At 37.2% G+C, this 22,211-nt stretch overlaps 2 protein-coding genes across 5 annotated transcripts in view; one reads left to right on the top strand and one right to left on the bottom strand.

The window, feature by feature from the left end:
• LOC126477545 (uncharacterized) overlaps positions 1-5,951 on the bottom strand; it is a 203,691-nt gene extending 197,740 nt beyond the window's left edge. Inside the window, exon 1 of the mRNA XM_050103625.1 lies at positions 5,927-5,951. The gene's annotated coding sequence lies outside the window, so the exon portion shown is untranslated. The remainder of the gene's footprint in view (positions 1-5,926) is intronic.
• LOC126477483 (calcium homeostasis endoplasmic reticulum protein) overlaps positions 1-22,211 on the top strand; it is a 352,133-nt gene that overhangs the window by 37,696 nt on the left and 292,226 nt on the right. For all 4 annotated transcript variants that reach the window (XM_050103620.1, XM_050103623.1, XM_050103621.1 and 1 more), the window contains one exon: positions 20,669-20,901. In XM_050103620.1, the coding sequence (XP_049959577.1) occupies positions 20,669-20,901 (233 nt within the window). The remainder of the gene's footprint in view (positions 1-20,668; positions 20,902-22,211) is intronic.

The following is a 22,211-nucleotide window of genomic DNA, read 5'->3' on the forward strand; positions in this document are numbered from 1 at the left end:
GGCTGATAAAATAATTTCTTTTTACCTAATACAGAATTTAACTATTTTTCAGGACAGGGGAATTATTTTGCACTAGGCAAAGTGATTTACACAAACACACCGTTAAGTTTTTGACATGTGCAGGGTTCCCGTTGTGAAAGAGTAGTTTTTGTAGAAGTTTGGCTTTTCTCTTGAATGATGATCGTTGGTTATAACTTAAGCTTGTCATTATGCTTGATGGTTCATAAAGCTCGGCTTTGTCTTCAGATTCCGCAGTTGCTGGAGGTGTATAGAGTTTAGCATAAATGTAATTTCATAAATAAATATGACACTTTTCCAGTTAATGTGATGAGTATTCTTTCTCTCAGTAAAAAAAAAAACTCTTCATCTTCACATTTTTTTCAGAAGAAACACTACCAATAATCAGTCAGTCTCAGTGTAAATGCCAAAATTGACAACTTGAGATACAACAACAGAATGCTCATAAATTTGACAGATAACGTCTCGTCTTAAGTTTTCAGCAGAATCTGCAGCATTGTCATGATGCACTCTTTAATCAATGGCGTGCCCTATTTCACCATGCTGGGGCACTGAAGCACAGACTAACTCAGTGTCCAGTAGGTACCACAACATGTGTATATGCTGCGATCACCGTCCCATCTTGAAGGTGTGTGGCATCCATCTGTATCAGTTGACATGGAAAAAAATCACAAAACTTTCAAACTATTTTTGTCTCTATTTAGCTACTAAAAGTGGTTTCAGGTATCACAGACATCGTGCGTCAGTTAGGTAAACATTACACCACATCTGGTAATTCATATAGTACTCAGATTTCAGTGGAAATGATGCGAGTGGACATGTTCACAAGGAAAATATAGTCCCAATCATGTAGACGATCCAGAGCTGACTTATTACCAGGAATTTGCAGTAATGAAACTGTGTGGTCCATGCTGCTGAACACTTGATTATGAATGTATTCCACTCATCTCCATCTAGCAGGATCTGTTTCTCAGATCATTGAGCGGTTTCACATGGCCATCACATTATTTTGTCCATGCCTAGATTTGGCTCGCTAAGGATGAGCTCTATCACAATGTCTCGACCATCACAATCATGCTGTACTGCTCAGTGTCTTGTGTCAAAGAGTGGAAAGTCCAGGCTGGATTGTAACAATATTATCGAAAGGGTAATTGTTATTCACCGTATAGCTGATATGCTGAGTCACAGATAGGCACAATATAAAGACTGTCACCCAATAAGCTTTCGGCCAACACACACACACATGATCACAGCCTCTGGCAGCTGATGCCAGTCTGGCTTCAGCTGCCAGAGACTGTTGTCGTGTGCGTGCGTGTGCGTGCGTGCGTGCGTGCATATGTTGTCTATATTTGACGAAGGCCTTCTTGGCCAATAGCTTATTGTATGACAATCTTTTTGTTGTCCCTATCAGTGTCTTGTGTCTAACTGTTTGTTGTGCAGCACATTAACAATTACTTTTTCAGATCAATAGTATTTAACCACTTCTACAAATATTAGACATTCATTTGTAGACCTTATTACAGTAAATTGGCATTTATAAAATTAATACTAACAGTTTTATTTTCTGCAACTAACTATTAAAGGGCATAATTAGTATCACTTCTGGTGGGAGGGGGGGGGGGGTTACCTTCATAGTCTCGGATGTTATTGAATTTAGCATATGTTAAAATTCAGGAGTAAGAAACATGTATTTTTTTGTTTTCTCCGAAAAAATTCTGCCCCGAGATACGGGCCTCCAAAGATGACACTGCGAATGACATTTTGAAGATGCGAATTTTGGATTTTTTTTTCCTGTATCTCTGTAATAGTTCTAGATATGCTGTTAGAGTTTTTTATATTTGAAAGATAATTGCTTTATGGTTACAATGGTATCCTCCGTTTGAACATATCTGTCAGAGTTCTTTTACTGACGCCTTTTGAATTTTTTTATAATTTACAGAAAATTTTTTTTTCAATAACGCCAATCCATAAAAGTTCGATTTTTTTTCTGTTGATTACTACCATGTAGTAATATATTCTCTGTCTAGGAGAGCTTCCTCTTTTAAGTTGGTCAAGTTTTATTTTAAAAAATCATTATTTTAACGTTCAAGGGTAATGTATGTCTTCACTGAAGTTGTTTCTTACTTATTTCTTTGTTACAGTGTTTTTTCGATTGTCTTTGTTGCAGTTATTTCTTATCACTTTCTTTGTTGCAGATGTTCCTTAAACTTTGTTTTAGTTTCTTGTCAGTTTCTTTGTTGTGGTTGTTCATTGCAGGTTTCTGTATTGTAGTTGTTCAGTGCTAATTTGTTTACTGAAGAGGCTTCAAAGAAATCTGAGGTCATACAGTGAGTTCTGTGTTTTCGTGAGGAATTTGCCATTTGACACAGCTGCAGTGCGTTTTGTGAAAAGGACTATTTGAAATGCCATCTGACTTTGGCCACAGTAAAGTGAAATGTGCTGACTATTTTCATTTATAAGATATATAAGACAAACAAAAAAAACAGATTTGTTCAGGTTGGGAATAAGTGTTCTCATTTGAAGACTCTGTTTCAAAGTGAAGATGTTTCCAGTGACGACCTTTTGTGTTCTAAATGTTTTGACAGAATGACAACAATGATAGTATCTGAAGAAGGTGAATCCTCCCATGGTGCAGATGATGCAGATTTTGCACCAGTAGAGGAAGAATTAAATACCCTGAATCAGTCAGCTACAGAGGTAGGTGTTAGTCCTGTTAAGAAAGAAACAGTGGTCAGTGAAGTCGAGTCATAAGCTCTATGCATCAAGAAAGTGCAGAGAAAGTACTAAAAATATGGATGAATACACCGCAGCAAAACTGACCACACCCTTCAAAGCAGAAATTCCATCTTCAGAAGAAAAAGAACCTAAGTAGTCTTGTACCTCTTGCCAGGAGTTTTTCACAAATATCACTTCAGCTGTTGAATATTGTGAATCCTACAGTGAAAAGGTGCAAGTTTTAACTATTATTCCAGACACATTTTCAAAGAAAACAATTTTGAACCATGTTTCATCAATATCACAGTAGGGCCTACATAGTAGACAAATCAAGAAATGTGAGGTCTGTAAAAGTAGTCTTTGGAAGACCGGATTCCTATTATGGTCATCGTATAGAAGCAGCTCAAGTTCAGATAGTGCAGTCATCTTATCAGGAAGATAGATGGGATTGTTCTCACTAGCGTGCCAACAAAAAAGACACTATAACTGTAACAGGTCAAAAACTTGTGGAAGTGAAGAGATACATGACTCGCAGTATTAAATAAATTTTTGCAATTTATAAGAGCAACTATATAACTTCACCTATTGGAAGATGAAAACTTCATGCACTGCGACCTAAGTGGGCTGTTCCACACCCACCTAGAGATGTCTTTTTATGTGTGTACTGTGCGAATTTTGAACTTTGTGTGGTAACTTTGAAGAACTTAGTGGAGCACATGACATATGACACCTTGGTTGGGTGTGTGAAGTCATCAGTAGTCTGTGACGTAAAGTGGGAGACTTGTTTGTTTCAAGAATGTGGTGACTGCCCTTGAAAGGGAGGACTGTCTTTACAGACACGTGGCCTGGAAGACGTAGCAGATAACTCTGCAGGAATTACATATGTGACGTGGGAGGAAAATAAACTAATTAAGAAAACTGTTGCCTTTGACAGTTTCATTGATGAACTTGGTAAATGGTCAATGAAAGCAGTAATACACCAGCATCTGAAGAAATTACAACAACATATTGGAGAAGTGAAAGGGTGTGTACATGCTGAAGAACTATGTTTAATGCTTCACCGTGATTTTTCTGAGAACTAGTCTGTAGTTGTCCCACAAGAAGTACAAGGGTATCATTGGAGTAATGACCAAGTTTACATTTTTACAGGGTGGACATATTTTCAAAACAAGACCACAAATGTTGCAGTTATAAGTGATGACACAGGACATGACTCAGCACATGCTTTGCTAGCAATGTGCAAAATTCTTCAACTGCAAACAGGAGCAGAGAAGATGATCATTATTTCTGATGGTGCTCCTAGTCATTTTAAAAATTCTTACCAGCTGTTTGAATTGAGTAAGTCGCTTGTGCCAACTGACTGGGTATACAATGCTACTGGTCACGGGAAGGGGCCTTGTGATGGTGTAGGAGGCCTGCTGAAGCACCATGCTACAAAACATGATCTTTCCAGACCAAGTACAGCTGCTGCAATTCAGAATACTGAGGATTTTATGAGAGTCGTGAAATCATACACACCCACAGCCCTCATTCTTCTATACAAAGAGGAAATCGAAGTATTCCATGAGCAGGAAAAAGAAGAATGGTCCAAACAAACTACTCCTGTGAAAGGAATGCAGAAGACACACTTTTGGACTCAAAGTTATGGGCGAACCCATATTGCACGCACATTAAAGAGCAAGTAGTAGTAGTAGTAGTAGTAGTAGTAGTTGTTGTTGTAGCAGCTTTATTCATCCGTAGATCTCTTTACGAGGACATAGGACATGTCGAAGTATTTACAAGTTTAGACCAATTTAAAATAAGTTAATTCATTACACATATATTTACAGACTTCTAGTTAGAGACATTCATTAGATTTATTCCTGGTATACAATACTTTTTTTACAAGTAACTTAATGCCACACTGTTCACTCATATGTCACACACACACCTGGTGATCTCTGGGCCATTTTCTGTACTACAACTTCCCATTTGCTATCCTGAAAAACTGAGTAAGCATCCCTCCATAATGAGTGAGATGTTGAGCTCAGAAAGAGGAAGAGGTGTTAGTATTGTGCTATGCATAGTTTCGGTGTAAGTATTTCTAGAAAGGGAAAAAAAAAAAACATAAAGTGAAGGTGTTATGTGGAATGTTGGATGTTTTATAATCATTATTATTATTCTTTCTTTCTTTTCTCAGACGTTATGTCTGGTCAAAAATGGAAAGTGACGCGGACCTTGATCAAGCGTGACTTCCTTTTAACTGTGCGGTATATGTTATATTGCATTTAGGAACTTTCAGGTGATTGAACATGTATCAATAATTACGGATTTCTGTAGTTGTATATATAAGTTTTGATATAGCTGTATTGCATTGATGTACTGGTGGATATTGTGTGGTATGACTCCTGTAGTTGATAGTATAATTGGTATAATGTCAACTTTATCCTGATGCCTCATGTCCTTGACTTTCTCAGCCAGTTGGATGTATTTTTCAATTTTTTCTCCTGTTTTCTTCTGTATATTTGTTGTATTGGGTATGGATATTTCGATTAGTTGTGTTAATTTCTTCTTTTTATTGGTGAGTATGATGTCAGGTTTGTTATGTGGTGTTGTTTTATCTGTTATAATGGTTCTGTTCCAGTATAATTTGTATTCATCATTCTCCAGTAGATTTTGTGGTGCATACTTGTATGTGGGAACGTGTTATAAGTTTATGTTGTAAGGCAAGCTGTTGATGTATTATTTTTGCTACATTGTCTTGTCTTCTGGGGTATTCTGTATTTGCTAGTATTGTACATCCACTTGTGATGTGATCTACTGTTTCTATTTGTTGTTTGCAAAGTCGGCATCTATCTGTTGTGGTATTGGGATCTTTAATAATATACTTGCTGTAATATCTGGTGTTTATTGTTTGATCCTGTATTGCAATCATGAATCCTTCCGTCTCACTGTATATATTGCCTTTTCTTAGCCATGTGTTGGATGCGTCTTGATCGATGTGTGGCTGTGTTAGATGATACGGCTGCTTGCCATGTAGTGTTTTCTTTTTCCAATTTACTTTCTTCGTATCTGTTGATGTTATGTGATCTAGAGGGTTTTAGAAGTGGTTATGAAATTGCAGTGGTGTAGCCGATGTATTTATATGAGTGATTGCTTTGTGTATTTTGCTAGTTTCTGCTTGTTCTAGAAAGAATTTTCTTAAATTGTCTACCTGTCCATAATAATGGTTTTTTATGTCGATGAATCCCCTTCCTCCTTCCTTTCTGCTGAATGTGAATCTTACTGTTGCTGAATGTATGTGATGTATTCTATATTTGTGGCATTGTGAACGTGTAAGTGTATTGAGTGCTTCTAGGTCTGTATTACTCCATTTCACTACTCCAAATGAGTAGGTCAATATTGGTATAGCATAAGTATTTATAGCTTTTGTCTTGTTTCTTGCTGTCAATTCTGTTTTCAGTATTTTTGTTAGTCTTTGTCTATATTTTTCTTTTAATTCTTCTTTAATATTTGTATTATCTATTCCTATTTTTTGTCTGTATCCTAGATATTTATAGGCGTCTGATTTTTCCATCGCTTCTATGCAGTTGCTGTGGTTATCCAATATGTAATCTTCTTGTTTAGTGTGTTTTCCCTTGACTATGCTATTTTTCTTACATTTGTCTATTCCAAAAGCCATATTTATATCATTGCTGAATACTTCTGTTATCTTTAGCAATTGGTTGAGTTGTTGATTTGTTGCTGCCAGTAGTTTTAGATCATCCATGTATAGCAAATGTGTGATTTTGTGTTGGTATGTTCCAGTAATATTGTATCCATAATTTGTATTATTTAACATGTTGGATAGTGGGTTCAGAGCAAGGCAGAACCAGAAGGACTTAATGAGTCTCCTTGGTATATTCCACGCTTAATCTGTATTGGCTGTGATGTGATATTATTTGAATTTGTTTGTATATTAAGTGTGGTTTTCCAATTTTTCATTACTATGTTTAGGAACTGTATCAATTTAGGATCTACTTTGTATATTTCCAATATTTGTAGTAACCATGAGTGGGGTACACTATCAAAAGCTTTTTGGTAATCAATATATGCGTAGTGTAGCGACCTTTGTTTAGTTTTAGCTTGATATGTCACCTCTGCATCTATTATCAGTTGCTTTTTACATCCTCGTGCTCCTTTGCAACAGCCTTTTTGTTCTTCATTTATAATTTTGTTATGTGTTGTATGTGTTATTAATTTCTGTGTAATGACTGAAGTTAGTATTTTGTATATTGTTGGTAGGCATGTTATGGGGCGATATTTAGCTGGGTTTGCTGTGTCTGCTTGATCTTTAGGTTTCAGATAAGTTATTCCATGTGTAAGTGTATCAGGGAATGTGTATGGGTCTGCAATGTAACTGTTAAATAATTTAGTTAGATGTGAATGTGTTGAGGTGAACTTCTTTAGCCAGAAATTTGCTATTTTATCATTTCCAGGGGCTTTCCAATTGTGCGTAGAATTAATTGCTCGGGTGACTTCATGTTGCAAAATTATCACTTCAGGCATTTGTGGTATCATCTTGTATGAGTCTGTTTCTGCTTGTATCCACCGTGCATGCCTGTTATGTTGTACCGGGTTTGACCATATGTTGCTCCAGAAGTGTTTCATGTCTGTTACGTTTGGTGGATTGTCTATTTTAATGTATGTGTTATCTATTGTCTGGTAAAATTTCTTTTGGTTTGTGTTGAATGTTTGGTTTTGTTTCCTTCTATTTTCACTTTTTTTGTGTCTTCTTAGTCGTTTGGCCAATGCTTGTAATTTCTGCTTCTTTTCATCTAATTGCTCTATTGCTTCTTGTTGCGAGATTTTACCTAACCTTTTTCGTTTTTTGTCTGATATTTCATTTCTTATAAATTGTGTTAGCTGTCCGATGTCTTTTCTCAGTTTTTCTATTCTGATCTGTAGCCTGTGTTGCCATGCTGGTTTTGTGGGTTTCTTCTGTGTGTTGGTTGGTTCTGATCTCAGCCTAGTGTGTATATTTAGTGTAGTGAGTGCTCCTATATAAACCAGTAGTTGTAACTCTTCCATAGTTGTGTTTTCATTTATTTTGTTGTGTATGAATGTGTTGATAGTTTTTATTGTTGTTTCGACTTGTGGGTTATTTGGCGGTCTAGGCAAGAATGGTCTAATGTCTGTATTTGTGTCTTTGTATTCTATATATGTCAGCTGAAATTTCTCTTCTATATCTAACATGTGTGTCACTTCTTATTCTATTTGTGCTTGTTCTGGTGGCTGTCTTAAGATTTCGTTTTCCTCTGATTGTTTAATTGATGCATGTTGGTCTTTGTTTGTTTGCTCTGGGATGTTTGAGTCCATTACTGTATTTTCTTCTTCTTCTGATTGCACATTATTTTGTTCCAGTATTTGTTGTACTTGTTGTTTGATGTTTTCTAATTCTGACTGGGGTATTCTGTTATTTTTGACTATTACACGGATCTGATCAGCTAGTCGTTGTTCTGTTAAAAATTTTAATTCTGGGTATCTGGTAATAAATGTTGTGTGTACTTGTGATCTGTATCCAATTGTGTTGGTTCCTAGGTTTGTTGCTTGGTAATAACAGAACATGAGGTGTCGATTAACTTCATCTGACCATCTCATCCTCTGTCTTTGTTTTCCTTCTAGGGTGGTTGCAGGAAGCATATCCTGCAAAACACCTCTATTTTCCAGTTGGCTAGCAGTGTCGTTACCATTGTGGGCGGGCATAGGGTTCAAGGGTCGTCCCCGACCATGACGGCGCTTGTCCGAGGCTTCTTTAGTTCTGTCCTGAACCAAGTAATCACACTAAAAGGGGGGTTAGCCCTATTAGTGGTTTGTTCTTTTCGTCACCTTTTACAACTGGCAGAACATACCGGAGGCCTATTCTTTTCCCGGGCCTCCACGGGGTTTATTATTATTATTATTTGTATAATTTTTTTTATCAAATCCCTACTCTGTTTTATCTAAGTAATCCTTCAATGTATAAAATTTATTGCATAACAGGTACTTTTTAGGTGCCTTTTTAAATTAGTGTATTTTTGCAATTTTTTAAATTTCTTTTGGTAATTTATTGTACAGTATTATTCCTTGGCAGAAAATGATGTTTTGAGTTTTATGTTTATTTTTTCTTGGTAAATGTAAGTTGAGTCTATCTCTTGTTACATGGTCATGGACAGAGCTGTTTGTGCAGTAATTACCAATGTTATTTTTGATGTTTACAACTGAGAGGTAAATGTATTCACATTGAGCAGTTAAAATCCCCAGTGTTTTGAACAGATCTTTATAGTGAACTCGACTAGTATTTTTGGTTATTATTCTTATGGCTCTTTTCTAGAGTTTGAAAATTGTGTTCACATTTTGTGCATTTGTTCCCCAAAAACGCCATAGCCAAGAATTGAGTGTACATACGAATAACATGTAACTAAAAGACACTGCATGTTACACACTGATGATAGGATTCTAAGGGCATAACATGCTGAGACATTCTGTTTGCAAGTACCTTCCAGTGTTCACACCACTTCAACTGAGAATCATATTCATTCCTAGAAATTTTGCATTTGTTACACAGTCTATAGAGGTGCCATCTACATTTAATTTAACATTGTCATTTTTCCTCTTCAAACTGAATTTCATGGCATTAGTTTTCTTTATGTTCAGTGTCACTTTATTGCTTATTGACAAATCATAAACTTCCTTGAGAGTTTCATTTGCTTTCTCGGCAAGGAGTTCTCTTGTTTTCTCAGTGACTATAATATTGCTGTCATCAGCGAAGAGAATTTTTTCACCATGAGTAACACTACTGGGAAAGTCATTGATGTATATCAGTAGTAGTAATATTGGTCCTAATGTGCTACCTTGCGGAACCCCTATATTAATGTATTTTGGTTCTGATAAGTGTTTTACTGATTCAAGTATATGTTATCTCTACTCTTTGTACCCTATCTGCTAGCAAGAAAGAAGAAATTTCTTTCGTTTGGTGGACAAACTGTGACTGGTAGACTGCAGATTATAGACACCAGTTGTGAGTTAACCAAAATTGTAGTGAACTTTATGCTACCACATGGGCCAGCTGCTGGATATAGGTTTCCAGCTGAAGGACAGCACCAGTGTGATGTGTGATCAGTGCTCACTTCCTGTTCACAATGTTTGGAAGAATGTAAGTGCTCCATTTTCTATTGGTTCAACAGGAAGGCATCACTCTACATCAAAGGAAGATACTGAAGCAGTGGAATACATTTTTAGTTGATTGACTGGCTAATTTCAGTTCAAAACATAGTGCACAGAAGTTGCATAAATTGAAACCTTGAAGTCTCTGGACCCTTCACACACTTTTTGGAACCATTTAAAATGCTTCAAAGATGAGTCTCTTAATCATATTTCAAAACTAAAATTATGTTTAATAAGGCTAGGTTTTGATTTTTATGAACCTGTTATATGGTAATGTGGTAGTAAAACAGGTTTTATGTATGGCAAAAGTTTCAATTGTTTATAAAACCTGTTCAACCTAAAAGTGGAAGCTCTCTTTTTCAGGGAATGTAGAACTATATGGTACTAATTAACAGAAAAAAATCAAAATTTTATGGATTGCATTTTTGAAAAAAAAAGCTTTTTCCATAAATTATAAAAAAATTCAGAATGCTATAGTAAAAGAACTTTGACAGATAAGTCCAAATGGAGGTTTTTTTTGTAATCATAAAGCAATTATCCTTCAAATTAAAAAAAAAATGTAGAACTGTTCCAGAGCTACAGCGTTTTAAAATTTTTCCAAAATTCGCATCTTCAAAATGGTATGTGCATTGTCATCTTTGCAGGGCTGTATCTTGAGGCAGAAATTTTTTGGAGGAAGCAAAGAAATACTTCTTCCTTACTTAGTCGTTCATTTTAACATACGCTAAGTTCAATAACATCCAAGACTATGAAGGTAAGACTTTTTCTTAGCCTGCCTGAATTGATGTAGAGTATGCCAAATAAAGAAAGTGATATTGTTCACAAAAGAAAATGATATACTGTTAAGAGCCTATTTTCTATGGATTTCGGTTCAAACATTATAATTTGGTACTATCAGAGTCAACCATTTAAGACTGTCAGACAACTTGATTGTTTTTTCACCCTATGCTAATCTCTTCTGTTTTTGTTTACCTGTGTATGTGTTCCATAGTGTTCTTTCATGAGAAAATTGTGGTGTATCTAATTTGGACCCAGGTAGGACTGTATAGGAAAACAACAGCTTTTTTCCTTCCTGTACAAACAGATTAATTTAACCTATTGCTAAATTACTGTATTCCTGTTGTCTGCATAATTGAAAACCACTGTTTAAATAATGTCAGTCACTTGAAATATTATTTGAATTGTAAATGCAAATGAGGTAGTTTCCACTGACACAGAAAACAAGAATTTGATAGCCAAATGAAGGGGATTAACCGAAGCAGATGTAATGCCCAAAGAATGTCAACTTTGTCTTTTGTAATGAAGTTAAAGCTCCAAAAGAAGTCAGATTAGAGTAGGAGAGTAAAATATTGTGACTAAAGTTTGTATCCTTTCGATAAAAATATTTGTAACCAATGAAATTTTGTCTTTGTGATCGTGGTACATGTTTCCAAATAGTGTAATCAGATGCCAGTTTGATCTACTGAATGATTTTCTTTCCATGGCTTTTTAAAGTAATTGTTGTCTGTATATTTCATCTGATTCGCAAGCTGTAGTAGTGTGTCGTCATAAAATTCTCTGGATTGTTTATTGGCAACATAATTTCATGCAGGGTTGACCAAGTTTGAAGAGGAGTCTGCTTTTTCATTTCAAATGTTAATAAACAGATTGCAAAATTCAACATGGCTGTAATTATAATGAAGAGAATCCATAAAAAAAAAGACTTCTCAAAACTGCAACTTCAGATGAGAACTTGGGGAAGTACCCATCTGATGAAAGATGTATGAATTAGCTGGCACTTCTGTCATATCAGAAGATGAGATGCTGAGCAAAATATAATGGAAATTATTTTCTCAGGATTTTTATACCATTTAAAAAAAATCTTCCCTGATATCCTAATTTTTTATTCCATCTTTCCTTTTACAATCTTTGGTACCCTTAAAAAATGTCCTTCTAGCACTTTGAATATGTCTTCCTTTGATGCGAAAATGTTCTGGGTTGTTGGGGCGCATCACATTCCTCTTCAGATTTCATCAGTGCTTGACACTTTGGTCCTTCTGTTGGGACCATCTTCAAAATTCTACTGGTGTCCCTGGACGGCTGAGCACTTGAGGAAGACCGAGCCACATTCAGTTAGAAAAGACTATCTTCCTGTACTTTTGTAAAGAAGTGGAATTAATGGGTAAAAATCATTGGGCTGTCATTGTAGGACTGTTATCATTTGGTAAATCCTGAAAGCAGATATTGAAAGAGAGAGGGAATCCAAAATATTATCATAGTTGTGCTGCCTTGTTTGCTTCACAGAAGGTGTTTGTGTTCATCATTTGCCACGTCTGAGTGTTTACTTCCTTAATAGAAGGTAGCTCCAAAGATGGAAGCCTGTAGCCATAATCTTTTCTGAAATTCCTCTTATTCTTCAATATTTCAACTGCTTACAGACTATCTTTTTATAAATATTACTCTTTCTAGCTAGTGCTTGTATGTTCTTAAAATCCTTAATTTGAATACATTCTTCACGGTGGTCTGCTACTGCTTATTTTACATTTTGCCTTAAACATGTGTGGGATTCATGCTCTTCAATGCATTTTCTTGTTGTCCTTCCAGTTTCACCCATAGATTCCTTGTCATAACCACATGTCACTTCATACACCCTCTTAGTGTGGATTTGGCCAGGCAATCTGTTGCAGCCTTCTATTTTGTGCTGTCTGGAAAATGTAGTCCTTCTAACATTCTTCCAAAGGATCCTACCGAAGAGGACATTTATTCTAGTAACTAGTGGTAATCTTACAGAATGTGCAGGAGATTCCTCATTCTTCTCGTTTGCGTAATTACTACTACTACTACTACTACTACTACTACTACTGTTTCATTTTAGGGCTCTATTTATGGAAAGATCATCATAGCCATTAGATAATAATGTTTCCTTCAGGAAAGCCAACTCTAATCACAAGGTCAAACTTTCACGGATATGGAACATTTATGGAAGGGAAGTCCAGGAAACAGATAAAATATCTAAGAATGAATGGAATTTCAATACAGATAATGGCTACAGCAGGCTGTTCCAACAGAGCTCCAGGGAGCCGGAGCGCTCCGGAGCGCTCACTGCGGCAGCTCGGAGCCCGCGTGGAGGGGGAAAGCGAACTCACTGCCCCCCGGCCGCATGCAGCCGTAATAATCCGTGCTCAATGACAGGTATGACTAGCCGCGGGAGCTCTGTACCTCTGTTGGAGGATACCTTTCTATTCATTGAGAGGGATGGTCGACCGCAGTGTTTTGTATGTCATAAAGTATTTAATTCTGCGAAGAGGTACAATATACAGAATTAAATACAATCGGGTAGAAGGCGTTGCCCGCAGAGAACTGGTAGCCAGGCTTAAGAACGACATACCAGTAGACGTATGTTTAAAAACGGATTCGTAATACGGAGGGTATCAAAACATGCAACATAGTTCGTGTTCTGTAATGCACCAAGAAGCACTGTGTGCTGAAACAGTAGAGCTAGGGGGCGTAATGAAAGATGTCGTGAAGTGTGTGAATTTTGTGCGTCGTCAAAGGACTCCAGAAAGATGTGGAAGCGGAGTATGGGGATATATCTTACCACAGTACAGTTCGTTGGCTGAGTCGGGGAAAAGTTCTTGATGTTTTCTTTGCCATTAGTGAGGAAATACCCCTTTTCTCGAAATGAAAGGGGAAGAAATGCGTTGTCTGAAAGATATAAAATGGATATCAGACCTGGCGTTCCTAGCTGACATAACTATGCATCTGAATAATTTAAATCTGTTATTGCAGGGCAAAGGGCAGCTAATCGTTGACATGCATGCGACCAGATCAAGGTGTTCATGGAAAAGTTACGTTTATTTGAGAGACAGATGAGTAATGGACATCTAACGTTCTTCAATCATCTTGCTTCTTTAAAACTACCTGAAGGGACTACTTTTGGCAATTACCAAGCAAAATTAAAGCAGCTCATCATGTCGTTTGAAACACGATTCCGCGACCTCACTAGTTTGGAAATGGAACTTAAGGTGTTCAGCACTCCTTTTTCAGTTTCCACCGATGACTTGTCATCGTCACTTCAATTGTGGATTATTGATTTGCAAAATTCAACTTTGTTGAACGAGAGGTACTACAACACGTTTTATTTGTCACGATGGTAGTGTTCATTACAGAAAAAACATTTCCCAAACTTCACAACAATGCCGCTCAGATCATGTGCATGTTTGGATCTACATTTTGATGTGAGCAGCTTTTCTGAGCAATGAAAACAGTTATAAAGTAAGGAACGATCGCTTCTTCAGGATGCAACAATGAAGGCCGTCCTCCGCATTAACGCTGCGAACACTTTGACGCCTGATATTTCCGATCTTGCAATGAAAAGAAAATTTCAAACTACAGAGGCCCAATAAATTTAGTGTGCAATTTCTTGTAAAACATTTGTTTCTTATTTATTTCCTGAAGATCGTATTTCCTGGTGTAGCTCGTCACCACGTCTTAGCAGCTAAGAGTGTGAGGTTGTCGATCTTGTAAGACGCAGCTGGCACATCAAAACGCTTGCCTTGCTGCCTGCCTCAGCCAGCCGTGCCACGTGCCGGCCCACTTGACTGGTCACAGCTAGCGACACTGCTCCCTGGAGCAGGGAGCGCTCCGCGGCTCACAACGGAGCCCACGAGCTGGAACAGCCTGGGCTACAGGCTTCCATTTTCATGGTTATCTGGTATCGAGCACGTAAAAAATCAGCCACAGTAAGCAAGGAACATAAACAACTTCAAAGAAACATTCGTGATGGCACAATAACAAAAAGTATTTTGTATTCTGTGATGTCTCTGTTGAAAATATGATAAATTTACAGCAGTTCTCAAAATGAAATTTTCACACTGCAGCAGAGTATGCGCTGATATGAAACTTCCTCGCAGATTAAAACTGTGTGCCGGACCGAGACTCCAACTCGGGACCAATGCCTTTTGCGGGCAGGTGCTCTACCATTAATTTCATTCTGGAAACATCACGCAGGCTGTGGCTAAGCCATGTCTCTGCAATATCTTTTCTTACAGGAGTGCTAGTTCTGCAGGGTCCGCAGGAGAGCTTCTGTGAAATTTGGAAGGTAGAAGACGAGGTACTGGCAGAATTGAAGCTGTGAGGACAGCTTGAGAGTTCTGCTCGGGTAGCTCAGGTGGTAGAGCACTTGCCCGCAAAAGGCAAAGGTCCCGAGTTTGAGTCTCAGTCCGGCATACAGTTTTAATCTGCCAGGAAGTTAAAATAGTTCTAGCTGTTGTACAGTGCACCTGTCCATCAAAACTGGGCAAAACCTGTTAAAATAACTTTGTGACACTCTACGAAGTTTCTCTGAATTCTGGCTCTTGTAGTTAGACTTAAACAGCATATTAACACTCCCAGTGCAACATATGAAATCATGGTGCACTAGAATTTGCTTCAAACGTTTGGTCATGCCACGTAATCTTACTTTTTCACAGGTCACCTGTGCGGTGTCAAAAAGCTGACAGTACGTATTGTTCAACATTTACTACTAACTAGAAATTAAACTTTTCTTATAATTTTCACAGGTAAGTAAATAAAATAAGCGGAAGACATACTTTTTACACATTGTAATAAAATTTACAGTTATCTTCCTGTTCACATACAATATTTTCATTTGTTTCTAAAGTTGATTTTGATTTCTTTGCTAGAACCAGCGTACCTCTCTCCTCTATAAAATATCCTTCAGCCCATCGTTGTCTTGCATAAAGTCAAAAAAGCCACTTCCAAAATTAATTCTCTCTGGTTCAACTGCTGCTGTCTGCTTATGATTCCTATTAAATCCTCACCACACCGTCACATTTTTCATAGAGCACACTTGTCTTCTCTAGTAAAATCATCTTTCGACCAGCCATGCCCACACAGTTACGTATCGAAGAAAATAATAACGCGGACTCTTGTTTATAATATTAAGATAATATTAGTATATTCATTCAGTGGCAGCCAGAAGATTTTTATCCAGTAACTCTACTTATTCGGAAAAGTGGGGAAAAATAACCTTTTGTTAGGTTGGTACATAAGTTCGTAGCATTTTTGTTTTGCATGTTGGTACTCCGATTGCTATCAGTTTATTTATTGACTGTCATTTTTGTAGCTGCTGTTGCTGTTTGAGTTTACGTATTGTCATTATGTCAAAAGGAGGTAGTGAATGGAGCTCTGGTCACTAGAAAATGGTGTGTCAAGGGGAGAAATCAGAACATTTCTGACAAAATTCTTGTGTTTGAGTTCAATAGAGGGGTGACAGCAGTGGAGCCATCCAGGAATGAGTGCACCATGTACATGGAGATAATGTCGTTGCACAGAGCATGACAAGAAAATGGTTAATTCTTGTTTTAAGGAGGATCATTTTGATATTAGTGACTCTCCCTGTTCATGAAGACCTCCGAGGTTTGATGAAGACGTTTAAATTAATTAATCCACATTGGTCATTTCAGCATATTCGAGAAATGGTGATTGTGATGGACTTCGATCATTCTACCATCGGGAGACATTTGGATGCGATGGGCAAGGTTGAAAAGCCATGCCAGGCCCAAATCTAGGGCAGGGCAAACTGGGGTATCTGCCCTGGGTGGCAGTTTCAGGAAGAAAGTGCTTAGCATCCAGCGTACATTGGTCTTTCGATTATTCACATGATTTTGAAACAGATCCCAGTTGGTTTTTTGAACACATTCTTAGTTGATTTCTGAATGAATCATAAGTTGATTTTTGAATGCGTGTGTAGTGTACCTCCCTGTCACATCTAGAAATAAAAAAACTTTTCTACAGACAATGGGGATGGGGCTGTACAGAATGAGCCGAGTAAACCCAAACAGGTGAATCCCAATTGCTGTTTGGGTATGTGGTGGATTGAGTTTGCGAATGATTAGCATTGTTATAATTATTAGTGAATCCATAGCTTTATAACACCGTAGTGGAAATAAATGACCAGCAGAAATAACAGGTAGAAAGATTACATTTATCTTCTTGGTGTATCCAAGAAAACGAACTTATGAGAGAAAATTTTTGCCAGATTGCTACACTACCATTTGTACAGTCCCCAGTTAGTGGCTGCTTTAAGTTATGTTCTCAGAATAGCGCGGAAAACACATTGTACATACATGTAATAACACCTAACTAGGGAATAAATGTGGGATAACTGATTCGTTAATCTGTTCTCCTAATAGTGGAGAAAACATGTTGTATGAATGTGTAATAATGCCTAATTTGAGAATAAACCCAGGATAACTGCTCTGTTGAGTCTGGTAGGGTTAGTAAAGTTAATTGGGGATGAAGTTTTGACAATGACAGGAATAATTACAAAATTAGTGATGACAAGATTGATTGTTAAAATGAGGAACGAGAAGAAACGGGGACATTACAGAAATTATATTGTTGAATATGACGATCCCAAGGTAGAATATGATGATCCCAAATTTATATAAAGATTTCATACTACTACTTTTCAATCTCGTGCTTGAGAAACTAGAGTGTATGAGTGAAATGTGAAACTATTTCCTAACATAAAACGTTTTGCTGGTAGTAGGCCTAATAGGCATTTGATATTAGTATTTCTGAATTAGGTTCTGTTATGTTATTTATGTAAATGAGGTACATAAAAATGGCCATTTGTGCCTAAATGGTCTTGATTATTTAGTGTGTGTTACAATTGCTGCAATATTAAAAAGGTCTGTTTTGTTTTATCTAGCAGACAGCGACTCAACAAATGTAATCAAATCGAGAACCAAACCGATCTTGGGTACAATTTGTATTAACAGCTTTTTCAGTACGTATTAGACAACGAAATTTTGATTTTTCATGTAACAAAACATTTGACGAACTTTGATGAGAATAGATTCTTTTACAAAGAAAAGCACACTGTGTAAAGTTGTAGTAAGATAGAGAGAAAAAAGTGCTGGGACCTAAGGACTGAAGAAATGTATACTGTCTTGCTTGTCTCTTGTGTTTACTGGTCTTATGTTTCCTATATTTAATTTTATGTCAGACAAAAGAGAAAGTTATTAGCTAATAGGGAATAAAGTGCAAATTTTCTGAGTAGTTCTTATCCTCCCAGTCACAGAAGAGTTCTTATTCTCCCAGTCACAAATAATCTCTCCCAGTAATAATTTTTATTTTAAAAAGGGGGTAGGACGTCAAACTAGCCGACTGGAAGCAGGAGAGGTGCCATAGGTTATTTCAGTGTCCACTGTCCTGAATAAAGGTTTGATGGCTTGCAATATAAAATATACACGTTTGAATCCCACAGAGGAAATACAGTGATGTGCGATAGAAGAATGCTGTGTGAAGAGGTGTGGCACTGTGCTTTCACACACTTAAGACCGAATAACATGTTTTACATTCCTCGAACACATACATTTTATATATCACTTTCTTCAAAAAGATGTGCACTACAAAATGAACATATTTTTGAAAAATCTATTTTCTATAAAATTTTTGACATCCTATCTCAAACGCTTGAGGGGGTCGGAGAGGCAGGATCCCACTATCATGTTTTTGCTCTGGTTCGGAAATATTGTAGATCCGGGGCTGCCGCATGCTCTAAGCCAAAATCACAAGTGGTTGGTCACATATGCATCTCTGCTTGCTCATCATCAATTGACCCGTGAACAACACTGACCATTCCTATTGTGTATTATTACTGCTGACGAGAATTGGTGTCTTTATACTAACATAAGGACAAGAGAGGAATGGTTGAGCCAAAACAAAGAAGCAACTCCCTGTAGTAACACCTGCACGCGTTCATAAAAGATAGTGTTACACATCTGGTGGAACAGCAACTGTATGATGTACTACAAATTGCTTCTCCGAGGTTTTACCTTCACTGCTGACATTTATTGTCAACAACTCAGATGTCTTGTGGACGCAATCCAAGAATAGTGACCAGGAAGACTGTGAGAAGTGATGCTACTCCATGATAATGCCCACCTGCATTCTGCTAGACTGGCAAGTTACTCTGCACCCACCTTATTCCCCTGACCTTGCACGCTCAGATTTTCCTTTTTCCCGCAGCTTTCAAGGGACTTCCTTTCCAGATGAAAATGTGCTCCGAACACATCTTGATGAGTTCTTTGCCTCAAAGCCAAGTGATTTCTGCAATCGCAGAATTGAAAATTATCCTGTTGTTGGCAGACAATTGTAAATGGCGAAAGAGAATATATTATTGATGACTAAACTCTATGTCTGCGTTATGTGTGTCTGTTGTGTTTATTAAATTTGTAGAAAAGAACTACAAGCTTATCCACCAACCCAATATAAGCCAGTGCAACACTGTCTTCTGAAAGTGTTCAGTTGTCCAAGAACACCAGTGGAATCCTTAAGAAGATCCCAGCAGAGGTATCAAAATTTTGAGCGTTTGAGAAGTATGGAGTGGAATATGACACAGCATAATGATGTGTAAGATTTTTCCATCAGTGACAGTGGCCATGAAAGCCTGCAGACCTGTATGTCTTTTGTTTCTAATACCATTGACTGTGAGAAGTGCTCAGTCATTAATTTTCTATAATAATAAAAAAGGCCTCTCAGGCATTCAGCGTGATATTGGAAATTTATGAAGAAAATATTATGAATGACATTGGGGTGAAGCTAAGATGTTGCACAATTCAGAACAATGTGATGTGTGTAACCAGACGAAGATTGGATAACAATCTAGTCACCAGTGAACTACTGCAAAAAGTGCACAAAATACTTGGAGAAAATAGACACTTCACATGATCATAATTAACACATCCTTTTGCTCACAATCCACAAAGATTTGTTTGACACTGTAATTAACATATTAGGTTAGCTAAAGTTTTGAGCACACTTAGTCCAAAATTTCTTCTCGGCAATAGTAACACCCATAGAATTGATGTGGCTCTTGTTCTTTAGTTGTGTGTGGATTTGTTACTGGTGAAGAGACATGAGTTTTGTATCTGGATGTTGAGATGAAATGGTAGTATAAGTAATAGTATCACACAAGTTGTCCATAGAACCCATGAAATACCATTAGGTTGTCATCCTCCATCCCTTCTGCCTCCTCTTTGTGCTCAGTGAAGATGAGAGCCATAGACTTTTGGGGCTTTTATTAAATGTTTGGTTGATTCTGTTTATGGAAAGAGGCACCACAGTCAATTTTACAGTTACAGTGAGGAGTTAAAAAAATAATTGGCATGTTGAGTTACAGAGTTCAGTATCTGAAAATTTGAGTAGTTAGCAAGTTTGAAATGAGTTTATTTCCCAAACAACCACAATTTGGTTACCAATGATTACTACCTCTTCCCCAATGTGAAAAAATGGCATTCATTGCAGGGCTTTAAATGCAGTGGGGAGCTTTGGGATTCCATCAAATCATGGGTAAGGTTTCTGGACACAGAGATGTAATGTGCATGTATACTGAAGCTAGTTCACAACTGCTATACATGCCTTAATGTTGCATAATATTATGTTGAGAAGAAACTTAAGCTTATAACTTTAAAATATATATAAGAAAGTTTGTTATATGTCCTAGTATTATCTTAAGAACCACATGAAATTTATTTTCGTTAATGCTGTTATGTCTATCACACTTTCCAAAGTACCAGCATAATTCAGTGATTACTCAGTATAGTGTAGTCTTTCAGGTATGACCATTAATTATTTCCAGTGAGTATGGGGCAGTATGGAGAATCTCGGATTTAATTGAATTTTCCTTTCTAGAAGCTATCTTATGGCCTATAGTTTTTAGATATATTTTTTGTCCTTAACATGCCATGCAGGTGATGTTTTATTCAGTATTTCTTTGCAGGTTCTAATGCAACAGCAACAGGGGCAGATTGAAGAAGCTTTACGAAAGGCACAACATGATTCACTGAACCAGGCAGCTGCAGAGGCCAATATCAACTTCTCTGAATTGGATGCAGTCCTTCAGCCTATTATTGACTCTTGCACCAAAGATTCAATTTCTTCGGGAAAAGGGTGGATTCTTCAGCACTCATCTCCCCATTCGGACCATGTACTCGCACAATACTTGCTAAAGAAGTGAGTGGCATTGTACACTGTTGCTAGTTAGCTGCAAAATATAAATTATATGCCACATTTCAATAGGAGTTCTCTCTCTAGAGGTGGAGGTCAAGTGAAAGAGATGGCTTGTGAAAGAAAACATAATGTATGGAACTGAATGATAAGTGCAAACACATTAGTGCAAATTTGGAGATTTTTAGAGCTGTGTGATTTTGGGCCTTTGTAACAGTTTGAGGAACAAACATGCAAATTTTTTTAATCCACTGCTGAAATTGCAACCTTCTGTGACTGTTAAGGGGACTGAGGAATCACCATTATCATATTCAGTTGGTATTAGATAAGGGATTAAAACAGAAGAATTTCTGTTTCATATCCCTACAAAGTGCTGCATTCAGGTATTTCTATGAGTTGAATGATTCCAGTCGTGACTTGTTGGTGCTGTATTCATAGAGTACTGTGTATTTTTGTTTATGTGAAGTACATAATTTTAAATTTCTGAACATTTGAAGCAAGTTGCCTATTGTTACACCCCTTTGAAATCTTACAAGGTCCAGCTCAATATTTGTGCAACTTTTCTCAGCGAGTACTTCTTTACAGATAACTGTATCATCTGCAAAAAGCCTGAGTTTACTATTAATATCGTCTGCAAGGTCTTTTATTAAAAACGCGATAAAGTAAGGGTCCCAATGCACTTCCTAAGAACACAGTTGCAGTTGCTTCTATATCCCTCGATGACTATCTGTCTCAGATAACACAATGTGTCTTCCCTACCAATAAATCCTCAAGTCAGACACAAATTTCACTTTATACCCATTTGACCATACTGTTGACAATAATTATAGGCACTCTATGGAGGTAAATGCTTTTTGGAAATTGTGGAATGCTGTCTGCTTAGATGTATGGCTTTTTGGGTGTCGTGTGAGAAAAATGTAAGTTGAGTATCACATGATCGATATTTTCGGAATCCCTGCTGATAAGCATGGTGGAGGTCATTCTGTTCAAAGTACCTAATTATCTTTGAGCTCAAAATATATTCTAGGATTCTACAGCAGATGAATATCAAGTATACTGGATGGTAGATTTATGGATCACCTCTGCTACTCTTATTATAGATGAGTATGACCTCTGCTTTCTTCCAACTACTGGATACAGAGTTTTGTTCAAAGGATGCATGGTTGGTTAAAAGAGGGGCTAATTCAGCCACGTAATTGGTATAGAATCTATAAAGAGACCATTGGGACCTAGAGCTTTGTTCAGTTTTTGCTGTGTCTGCTGTTTCTCATCACCACTGACACTAAAACCCATATTGCTCATTTTTGCAGTAGTGG

Source organism: Schistocerca serialis, chromosome 1, assembly GCF_023864345.2.
Source record: "Schistocerca serialis cubense isolate TAMUIC-IGC-003099 chromosome 1, iqSchSeri2.2, whole genome shotgun sequence".
NCBI classification, from domain to species: domain Eukaryota; kingdom Metazoa; phylum Arthropoda; class Insecta; order Orthoptera; family Acrididae; genus Schistocerca; species Schistocerca serialis.